Genomic DNA, 12430 nt, shown 5'->3' with positions numbered 1-12430 from the left:
CCTGGACATCAGGAATGGGATTACCTTGGCAAACTTTGTATATATATGCCAACTAGCAATTAAGAGATTGAAGAATGTACAATGAGATAAAAGAGATTATTCTGATAGTTAAGGATGATGAAAATTTTAATTGTGATGGGGGAATGGAATTCTATAGTAGAAAAAAGAAAAGAAAAACAGTAGAACATGGACTACAGAAAAGAAGTGACAGTGAAAGCTGCCTAGTACAATTTTGCATGAAGTATAATTTAACCGTTGCTAACAGCCGATTTAGAAATTGTGAAAAATAGTTTTATACATGGAAGAGATCTGGAGATGCCAGAAGGTTTCTGAAAGGTTATATAATGGTAAGAGAGACTATGAATACAGATTTTAAATTGGTCTCTGAGCATTATTTACTGGTTATGAACTGTAGGTTAATACTGAAGAAATCGCAGAAAGGTAATAAATTAAGGAAATGGTATGGGATAAGTTGAGAGAAGCACAGGTTGTTGCGTGCCTCAAAGGCAGCATATCACAGAACAAATGACAGTGTGCTCAATGTAGATTTCTAAAATCCAAAATATGCTGAATACTGGGAATGCAACAGAGAGGACAGTGCACTAATGTTGATGGGAGATGGCACAGTCATTATTACTTATTTTATATCAAGAGATTTTGTGCTTCTTAATTTTACTGTTTGCTTTGTTTTCACGTCACATAGTGTAATATGCATGAACTATTCTCTGACAGCTGGTAAACTTCTCACGGTTGGGGTTCACAGTCTCATGGACTTTTTAAAGGACATCATATCAGTTGTTGATGGCGAATATGATGTCATATTAAACAAAAGTTATCTCACTAGAGAGATCAAATATCTGCAACTGAAAAATAATTTACGATTTATTGTAATGGGACATACAGAGAGCCTACGCTGTGCATGAATAAGGAAGTAAACAAAATTTTTTACTATGAAGATCATTTCAATACAGAAAAAAATTAAGCTGCGTGAAAGAAACAAACGATTTAGACGTTATTTGGAACTTTGAAAGGACCAGCCTACTGTCATTGCCAGTACATTAATGCTGCTACTATAATCCGATGTTTTGTAGTACAGATTTTCTCATTACCTTACGTGCACCATCCAGTGTAGAGCTAAGCGATGTGATGTTATGCTGACATTCTGTTCGGTCTGAACATACTATTATTTGGCAGTGATGTTCCATATCATGACATTCAGTTGATATCCATTATGAACTGCCAACGACCTCCACTAGGAAAACTGATGCGAAACTGCATAGTAGCCACCTCTCTGCAGATGCAAGATTTTTAGGCCATCACACCTTTAACACAAACGAGCACTACAGCATATCTCAGTGCAGGAAGATACGCCGTGGGTACTGCAGTAGTCAACTGAGACAAGACAGTTACCCACATAAACAGGGGTTCATAACCGCTGAATTAGTGCTGCTGGCAAAAATTTGCTCCAAGCACCCTTTTCCGATTCTCAGTTATTGGATTTACTCTAAGATCTTTGTACCCTCAACACGAGAAAATTTTTGAATCACAGCAGTCACGTACATAAGTGCTATGACATAATAGTGTAATTCTGGGAATTTTTGTTACGAAAGAAATATTACATTTACTCTGAAGGTTAATCTTGACTTAAGACTACAACATTTAAAAAAGGGCAATTTCAATTTGTGACTAATTAAAATAAAATTATCAATGTACAAGCATGCCTAACATTACTGTTAAGTATTGTAATCAATTTAAGTTATATTTTTGTAATCCATCATGCATCAAGACTGTGGTTGCAAGATGTTCAAATAAATGTTGAAGTCCTGAGTTGCCTATACGGACAAGAAGTTCGATCAATATTCAGTAAAGAATCAATAAACACATTCCCTCACAAAGGCACTCAAAAGTCCGATGCATCATTTCCCACACCAGGAACGGTTTTCAAAATGCTGCCACGTGTCAGATACAGCAAAAATATTTTATCCACAAGAGTCAAGAACAAAAAGAAAAGCTCAAAAGATTTAGGATAAATGTAAGTTTGCCTTACAAAAGGAGAAACTGTACAAATAATTCTGATCCTGCACTTAACAGAATCATAAAAACTCAACATACAGGGTATTTTAAAAAGTATTCCATATTTTGAGAGGTGGTAGTATGGAAGAAAACAAGAAAAAAGTCCAGAAAACATGGGCTCTACAATGCATACCTGTAGAGCCATGAGCACTTATTCATCTTTACTACTATGAAACACTGCTCTGCTATTGCAAGCACTTTGCTATTACCAACAACCTAAAGACTGCCATATACAAATGAGCAGATTCTGTTACTGAGACACAACAGAGCTTCTAACGCAATCTGCTTCTACGCAAGGAGTCAACAGCTGCTTCCCTTTGTCAGGCCAGAACAGATCATCATGTCTGCCAATACCGGAGTGGAATATTAGCCTTCCACTTTGCTGCACGAGTCTAGATAAAACTGTAATGTAAAAGTATTTCAGAAACTTATCAAAACATGAACTGGTTCCAGCTGAGCTAACATATACGCTACATTTTCCAAGAACTGTGAATATGGTTTACAGTAACACCAAGAACAGACGTTTACTGCACGCTGTATCCATGAACAATAACAGAACTGTGTTCTCATTTGTTTATTGCACTGTGCAAGTTGTTCATAATAGGAAAGAGCTTGCAGTAGAAGAGATGCGTTTCACAGTAATGAAGATGAACAAGTGTTCATACCTCCTAAGGCATGCATTTTAACAGCCCTTGTGTACTGGGGGCATTTTTCTCTTATTTTGGCTAATGCTATCACTTCTCAAAACATGGAATACTTTTTCGACATTTTGTATAGGATTTGAGGACCTAGAGAAGCGTATAAAAAATGTGAAATGGAAGAAATTGCTGCAAACCCTATAAGTACAGACACTTAAATTATTTACAATATCAACAAAACCTATGTAGCAGTAAAAAAAGTTTGTAATCAAAGATTCACTTTCACATTACGTATAAAAAGAAACAATGACAGATGTGAAAGATAGGTCCAGAAGAATAAGTGCTACACAGGGGGAACACACAGTTTTACTAACATTCAGAGACATACAAATCTTCTGCTGACAGTAAGGAAGCCAAATGTGGGGCACAAGGTAATAACATACAGGGAATGTTTCTGAAGCTCCTGTATGTAGTGGTAGATGACATTACTGAAACTCCATACTATATTAGTTTAACACTTCACAATATTCAGATGATGCTGACTCTGTGGATGACTACAGAAAGGTGCTCCATGTGGTAATCAGTGCACGCAGATGCCAAGCAGAGTCATTCTATATCAAATCACCCAATAAAAAATAAATTTTACACCCACCTCCTTAGATTTTCATGAAATTTGGCTCAAATGGTTCTAATACCATCCTGACAACACCTGCAATTGTTTTTTGCTGTATCTCTTAGAGTTTTTTTTATAAATTTTTAAGGTTTTTATGTTTTGCGTTTTCTGAACCTTCGGAAATGGTCAGTTTAATTTGTATTCAAAACTTTAAATTTGCTTATCTTAAAAACTCTTTTAGATAACATCATGAATTTTTGCAGCAAGTTTATTTATTATACATATTTGAAGATACAAATGATGCTATTAAAATATATTAATATTTTCTATGAAATATATATACATATATTATAAAAACAAAGATGAGGTGACTTACCGAACAAAAGCGCTGGCAGGTCGATAGACACACAAACAAACACACAAAATTCAAGCTTTCGCAACAAACTGTTGCCTCATCAGGAAAGAGGGAAGGAGAGGGGAAGACGAAAGGAAGTGGGTTTTAAAGGAGAGGGTAAGGAGTCATTCCAATCCCGGGAGCGGAAAGACTTACCTTAGGGGGAAAAAAGGACAGGTATACACTTGCACACATGCACATATCCATCCACACATACAGACACAAGCAGACATATTTAAAGACAAAGAGTTTGGGCAGAGATGTCAGTCGAGGCAGACATCTCTGCCCAAACTCTTTGTCTTTAAATATGTCTGCTTGTGTCTGTATGTGTGGATGGATATGTGCGTGTGTGCAAGTGTATACCTGTCCTTTTTTTCCCCCTAAGGTAAGTCTTTCCGCTCCCGGGATTGGAATGACTCCTTACCCTCTCCTTTAAAACCCACTTCCTTTCGTCTTCCCCTCTCCTTCCCTCTTTCCTGATGAGGCAACAGTTTGTTGCGAAAGCTTGAATTTTGTGTGTATGTTTGTGTGTCTATCGACCTGCCAGCGCTTTTGTTCGGTAAGTCACCTCATCTTTGTTTTTATATATAATTTTTCCCACGTGGAATGTTTCCTTCCATTATATATATATATATATATATATATATATATATATATATATATATATTAATTTTTTTTAACAGATGTTTTGTTTTATAAGAATTGCAATATCTCGAGTCTCAGACCTGATGAGACTGCTCAAATTTGTTTTAATTTACTCTTAAACATATAGGCTACTTGATAAAACAAAAATAATGATGGCTTTTTAACATGTTTATTAATTATGGTAGATTACATTAGAATTATGTACAAAGATAGTTTACTTACGACACTTATGTATAACCCAACTGATTGCTTAAAACATTGAATTTTTTGAGTAATTTTGTCTTTTTAACAAACATTAATGCTGATTCAAACTGTTTTTCCACTTCATCCAAGAGCTTTCAGTTCTTTTGATACAGTCTTTTTTGAAGTAATACATTCGCCCAGTGCTGCTTGATTGAGGTGCGTCTACTACACAGACTATGTGCTCCAAAGGCACTATGCAGGAATCTTCTCTTTCAGGCCAATAAAATGATGCAGCGGGTCCTGAAGGATGTAGAAATAGAATTTCTGCATCTTCTTCATCATTGAATATTGTTTTTACCAGTCCAAAGTACCAGTTACCATCATAATTTGCAGCCACATAGCAATTTATGGATGGTTCAACACGAACCCAATCACAAGAAGAATGGAAAGAAAAGACTAAGGAGGGTTTTACACTATCTGTAGTCCTTCTAATTTCAAGGTTGTTTGTTGGAAGTGGTTCGAAGTTATGAAAACTTCTAGTTCCAGGAATGGTTCGGGTTGCTGAAAAACGTTTTTCTAGTTTTAACTGTAGCAAATCAGCTTCTTTTTTGTCAATAAAGTGAAAATGAATGTTTTCAACATTTTTTTCACAAAACTTATACACATCGATTGCTGTCATTATTTGTTCTTTGTCTGAAAGCTGTAGACTGGCTTTCCTTAAAATTCTTTTAATAGTTCCTCCTAGGCCATCACAAATTGACTTCCCATGACTTGTTGCAAAAAAAGAGTGTTGGGCCTTCAAATTAAAGTCTCTCAAGTGTTCAGTCAAATTTTTAAAACTGCTTCTATTTTTGTACTGCCCAGCACAACCATCTGTAAAGTAGTGAACTGAGTCAATGTCAGTATGATGTAATGGCAGCCACTTTGTAATTTATTTTTGTACAAAGTTAACAAAACCAGTTCATGTTCTTGGTCATCACTAATAAAACAGTGGTTGGAAACAAAAACATTGTTTTCCTCATTTCTTAGAAAAACTCCAACTGGGTGTAGAGTACAACCACCTCTATTCCAGTGGTAACTTTGGATCTCATTTTGTATAACAAAGGAATAATTTTCACTGAAATCCATCACAATAATTGCTGTTTTGGGTTGTGGGTCTTCTTTCAATCTTTTAAAGGCTGCTGATTGGGATTTTGCTATAAACGAGTGTGGGGTGAGCTTTTCCAATGACCTAACCAATAAAGAAATGTAGTCTTCAACACTGATAGACTGTTTGATCATTTGTGCCCTGTCTGTGTTAACCCACTGACTGATTACAATTTCTTCTTCTAAATCATAATCTTCACTTAGTTTTTCAGTTAAGCACTCTGTTAGTGCAGTATTTGCAGGACAGCTGTTGCAATGATTGAGCATGCAGTTTTGGTTTTCTGTGTTGCACACAAGCATCTTAATTAGGTCTTTATACGATTCTTCAATTTTCACAGCATCCAGTAATAGTTTAACATTCTGGTGGATACTGCATACACATACAGTGTGTGTGCCTGCAGCACCAGCAAGGATACACCATTTAGGTCTCAAGAAACAAAATTTTGAAAATCCTACTTCTAACTTGGGATTCTCCCATTTGAAAGAATAACAGAGTTCTATCAAGTTACACAAAATGAGTCTTTTTGCATGTACACATTTTTTTGAACACTTACTTTGTCTTTTGTTCCAGGTAGCACTCTGGAACTTTCATCCTTTTCATAAAAATCTGTTACAAGTCTTACTGTATTTTCAGAAAGAGTTTTACCTTTTTTTTAGACCAGGAGTTTCCAAAATACCCTTTTCAGATTTTATTTCGAGTCCAAGAATCTGGAGCCAAGGTCAGAATCTGGATTTTTCTAGACCTCCCAACAGATGAAATCTTCTCTTTCATAAGACAAATCATTACATCAAAATCCTTTGCTTTCTCAACCACACTTATCTTCTTCGTCATCATCAGAACTTGGTGCATCATATTTTAATGCTTTTGAAACCGCCTTTTTTGCAATCTTTTCAATACTGCTAACCTTCCTATTAAAACAAGACCCTTTACTTTGTTCTGACAAGCCATGAAGCTTTATCGTGTTAAACCTAAATAATCAAGAGCAATGTTTGTTTGTACGAGGGATTCATTTCTGGATTCCAATGATTCTAATTCAACCATGACTTCATCATCTGTTTCACTTTCATTGACTTCAACTCTTAATTTTTCCTCACAAAAGTTACGGCATGTTGAGCAAAGCTTTTGTCCAGGTTTTGTGCTAATATTTTTTGTCAGTAATTGTTTAGAAAGATCCAAGCCTACACTTCTCAACGATTTTTTGATAGGCTTTTTGTGTTTTTTTAGTGGGTCTACACATGTTGTTTGATACTTTTCAAAAACATTTAAAAAGTAGTAGCTGTGGTGTGAACATATATTCTTAAATTCACACAGATTAATTCCAGATCTTAAGTGGATCAAATCTTTTTCTTCCTCACTCAATTCTGATACCGGTTGTAACTTTTTTGAAGGTGTGTAGGTTGTTTGGAAACAGTCAGATTTTTTAAATAACCCTACACTACAGGTTTGAATATCGGACATACTGATTTCACTTTTGGTCTGATTACTGTTCTGGTTAATTTTATAGGATATTGAAAAAGAATCTCTGTAAACTAAGCAACAGTACTTACTGAGAGTTCGAATAAACTTAATAAAATACTATCCAAGCACTATTTAACACTGTAATAATTTTTTACTGCAAAACACAGGAGTAACAATACAAAATCCAAGTGTACATTGTTACTCGAAGAAGACAAAAACTTATTTTCGGTGTCTAAGTCACTTGGCATTTTTTATTTTTACAATATAATTAATATTATTTTAAAAATTAGATAACTATTAAACAGGTTAAAAAGCCAACAATTTTTCTTTTATCTAATAGCCTATACAACTAAGAGTATTTTAAAACAAATTTGAGCTTTCTATCAGGTCTGAGACTCTAGATATTGCAGTTTTTGTAAAACTGAACATCCGTTAGCTAAAAAAAAAATAAAAAACTTATAAATTTTTTTCATTTTGAAGAATTTAATATATCTTTATGGTAATTTTTTTAAACATTTAGATATAATACACAAACTTATTCCAAAATTTCATACTGATATCTTGAGTATTCTTTAATATACAAATTTTTTTAGTTGTGAGGACACGTTTAAGTTACAATTTCCGACTGCTGAAACAAAGCCAAATCTAATAACTTTAAAAATTTATAAAAAAACTATAAGAGATAGAGCAAAAAAATTTTACAAGTGCTTTCAGGATGATAAAAGAAGTAATTGTACCAAGTTTCATCAAAATCTGACATGGTTGGTGTCAAGGCCTGGGTGACTTGACGTGGAATGACCCAGCAACATTCTACCTTTGGTACATGGATATAGCACACAATGCTGAAAGGTGACAAAAACATGCCACAGGGTGGGTTGAAAAACGCAAAATAGTACTCATGCCTTTTCTCCAAAGCTCTCATGATTTTATCATGACCAGTGCCACAACATATACCCCACTGTGGTTATAAGCACATCTCTGATGTTTATTAGTATTGTAGAAGTTGACAGCCTCTATAACACTGTCCTGTGTCTATAAAGCTCACCGACTGCCGACTTTTACAGTAGCCTAAACCATGGGTGAGCCACCTGTCGTCACCAGATCACAGAGGAGAATGTGATATAAGAAGAGGAGAGTTTGTATCCGTGCTTTACGAAAAATCCTTTACATCTTGAATGAAATACTGACAATGTAAGCAAGAAAACTAGTCTTTTTTCTTATGACTTGTTAGTATCCCAGGTGCAGCTCAAAATGCACACAGAATGTCCTGTCAAATGGACTAATCCATGCAGAAACCTATTCCTAACTGGCCTTGCTCTTCTTGTGTCAGGTCAGAAATGTCAAACACGTACAAGCATCTTAAGTCGTCATTAGCACTCAGAAGGATGAACACAGTTAATTACCTCAAAAGGTGTGTGTGTGTGTGTGTGTGTGTGTGTGTGTGTGCGCGAGCGAGCACTCACGCACAAATCCAGGAAGGTAACTGCACTGCTCTCATGCTGATGGTGAACAGAGTCTCAAGATTTTTTTGAAGTAAGTGTAACGTTGCAGCTATATGTGCTTACCACATGTAATTAAAAACGTAGAAACCTTTTAGTTCGTCAGACACAGTGTTCCATTCTTCGGTCTTCAACAGTCAGGTTTGTCACAACAGGTAGCATAGAGTTCCATGTATCATCATCATAATATTACTCAAAATATTCATTATAAAACAAATCTTTTAAAAAGGTAAAACTAAAAAACTGATACTCATGAGTCTATGCCCTGTATGGTTCGATCAACAGTCAACATCTTCCTCAACAAGTGTTCTGTGTAGTTTAAGCAACACTGCCCAATGCTTGCTCATAAAAGCCTTGAATGGCACATTCACAAACTATCATCCTAGTGCCAGAGTGGAAAACTGTATGTACAGACGATTGAAACAAGAAAGAGACACCAGCAAGGATAAAATTTGCCGATCTAAGACTTAACCGAAATACTAAATGGACCTTATCATTGTCATTAAAAAATCACTGAGTTAAGCACACCATATGCTGCAGTTACTCTGCATATGATAGATGTTCCGACCACTGCAACAAACTCACATACGTTGAATAATTGGCAAGCACAGTCATTCTTAGAGAGCCTTTCCTGCACATGTCACCAATGTTCTGCATTCTACAACAGGAATAACCTGTATTTGCAGAGTTAATTCAAAACCATCTATCTAGCGTGAGGCACAACTCCATTTGTAGTAAGTAACCCATACCTCATATCTCAGACGAGGAAAGCTTTGTGCCACATTAAACACTATACTGAAATGTTTAAGGCTGACAACATATTCTCAATGTGGATAGTGTTGGTTTAGCAGAGTTATGTTTTGCTCTGATACCCAGGAACTACTGGAGCTATATAGTTCATATTATATTATCTTGAATAGAAGGAAAGTCCTGCCATATTCAACAATTTGTTGTTTGGTTTCTGGCTGAAACATTACATTCAGTCCAATTATGAACATTTTTATCATGGGTCAGAAAATAGTTCAGAAGCTAAGTGCCTAATAATTCTTTACATAACACTTTTTTTTAAACTTTTGACTCATTATGTTCCTAAACTGATAAATCAGATTTACAGGACTTAGCTAAACAAAGGAATGAAACACTAAGTTCAATGAACAGAAGAAAATTTTAAACGTAGTGACTGCCCTTGCAGTTTTTGTAGTTTATGTATGATATACACACACAATAAATATTAAAATGCTCACCACTGGATTGTCTGTTACCTTAAACAGGTTTTCTGAATTTACCTTGCAGTTTTAGTTTACGATGAAAGGCGCTTAATTAATGAGAAAATGCATTAAATATGGCACAAATGTAAATATTAGGCTGTGCTAAAGTCAATCTGATACCATAATCTCCCCCCCTCCCCTCCAGCCAATATTCGTTTGTTTCACTAACTCACAGCAAAACTGTCATAGTGGAATTGTAAAGAGTTCACGGATATTGTTAAACATTAACTAACCAAGCAAATATCACATTCTGGCAAGAAAGTAGATTCCCTTTAATCCACCAAACTATCGCCTTTCAATCTAACCTAGACATCAGGATATATTACAAATTGTTTTGTCACCACAACCCAGATTTTAGAGGGGGGCCCATGTCAAAGTCTGTTATTACAATTCACAAATGATTTGTAAAAATCGTTACATGAGGCATTGTCATTACTGGCAAATTTATGCATTCCAATATGATGAACACAAATGCACCCACCAAATGAATGTGAATTCAACATCTGATCTCTGACCAGCAATCTGCTATTGCTTATAGTGCATAAGATACCATGTTACTATGGTTGCATAGCCCCTCTGTTATCTAACATGTGTATCTGTAATCACCAATTCTAAAATTGTCCACACACTTCTCAAATCTACTACACTGTAGAAGTAACAAGCCTACCACACAGGGACCATTATCAATCTCTGCCTTATCTTAAATATTCTATTAACATGTTCATCAAACAAGTTTCAGAGCTATAAGAAGCTTTCCAAACCAACTTTAAAAAGTTATAATTCATTTACTTGAAACGTGAGACTAGGCCAGGTGTACATTAAGACATTTCATTTCACTCTCAGTTTAATATGAGTCCAGCTGTCACTACTCCATCCACAACGAAATATCTCGTTATTGCAAGGGTGTACGTATTCCTACAGAAATTCAGTCTCCATCATTACTAATTAAAACTAATACTATATAAATCACATCACTTGGGCAGTTTATTTCCTACTGATATATACTCAATTTGAAAGATTATTTTCATTGGTGTACATTGCTTAGGCGGACGCTATGCTTACTTAAAAACCAATTTGTATCATTAACATTTAAAACTGATGGAACCACGATCCTACTGAACCTCTCTGGAGACCCTAAAACCATATTCCTTCCTACTAATAACTACGGGGAAAAAATTTGCGGTAGGCCTAGCTGTAGAGGTGTTATTGTGAAAACTTTGGATGTGATAAGCACAACTACTTGATGATACCTCCCTTGTCGTAACTTGAAACATGAAAACTGCGGGAACAGTTAATTACAATAAGGTCGAAAAATCATTCCCCACATTAATTCACATAAGCCAAGAAATTACGAGTTTCCCCCGGCTTCCGCTGTCAGATTTCATATATTTGGATAATTTATGTAATTGGGAAGGAATTCCATAAAGCTGTAAAGAAAAGGGCCACTGATCAAATGATGAAGGCCTTCTAGTCGACCAGTCGGTGAAGGTTATTTACACTGAATTAGATCAAGGCTGACTTGCTACACAACAAAGCTTCACTCTTACGCTTTAAATTACAGCACCTTATAACAAAGACATCTCTTTTTTAACTGCTTTCACTATGCACACAAGCGAAACATTAACACAAGCGAACATACACAAATGCGATTTAACGAGATTAAATAGGCCATGGAAACTAGGTCAGTATTTAAGCAACAGACAACAGAGCACGACATACCTTTGCAAGCCGATATTAAAAAGTATCCACATTCCGTTATATCACTAAAAGCTAAATGCACTACTGGTCTAGTATGTCCACTGCAAGTCAAAGGAGTCTGTCTCAAATTAGCCATTTTCTCAAAACCGTTTATACACACTACCCTCGTGTTTCGTCCGTGGCATACGTAGTCGTTTTCGGATGAGACTGCTGCTCTAATCGAAAGTGCAATAACGTGATCGACTTCTGTATCGATTAAACGCATGCTTGCTATTATCGATATTAGGTGAGGAAATATTTTTCACTGCGTTTACATGCGATACATCTTCTGAAACACGAAATCCGAATTTAGAAAACCGTTTTTCGCTTTCGTGTTTATATGTTAAGGTCTGAAGCGCATTAGCTAGCCGAGTTAAATATGGTGCACGGAAAACAGCTATTACAGTTTCTGATTTAATCAGCGCAATCGCCCAATCTCGTCAATTAGATGAGGTGTAAACAGCTTTAGTCTTATATTTCTACCAATCCTGCACTATACAAAAAGCCGCTCCGTCCATACTAATCCAAAATTTTTAAAACCAAAATGAAACATGACAGCGCAAGCGTGTTTCAAAACAGGATGCGTTTACATTGGAGCGAAAGACGAATTGGAAAGCCGGCAACTAGGAGCGGATTTGCAAATTCGATCTTGAAGTATTTACATGACCAGCCAGAAGTGGTATTATGGTATCGGATAACGAAATCCGATTTTGGGAGCTCCATGTAAACGGGGTGTATGTAATCTTCCACAAGTACTGAAAACTTGGGATCTGCA

General features: G+C 35.8%; 1 protein-coding gene across 1 annotated transcript in view; it reads right to left on the bottom strand.

Annotated features, from left to right (window-relative positions):
• Positions 1-11827, bottom strand: part of LOC126457993 (serine-threonine kinase receptor-associated protein) — a 76171-nt gene extending 64344 nt beyond the window's left edge. Inside the window, exon 1 of the mRNA XM_050094760.1 lies at positions 11638-11827. Within this exon, the coding sequence (XP_049950717.1) occupies positions 11638-11752 (115 nt within the window). The 5' untranslated portion in view covers positions 11753-11827. The remainder of the gene's footprint in view (positions 1-11637) is intronic.
• Positions 11828-12430: the final 603 nt, after the last annotated feature.

This window comes from Schistocerca serialis, chromosome 2 (assembly GCF_023864345.2).
Source record: "Schistocerca serialis cubense isolate TAMUIC-IGC-003099 chromosome 2, iqSchSeri2.2, whole genome shotgun sequence".
Taxonomy (NCBI): Eukaryota; Metazoa; Arthropoda; class Insecta; order Orthoptera; family Acrididae; genus Schistocerca; species Schistocerca serialis.
Note: the sequence above shows the minus strand (reverse complement) of the source record. Positions and strands in the feature narration are given on the sequence as shown.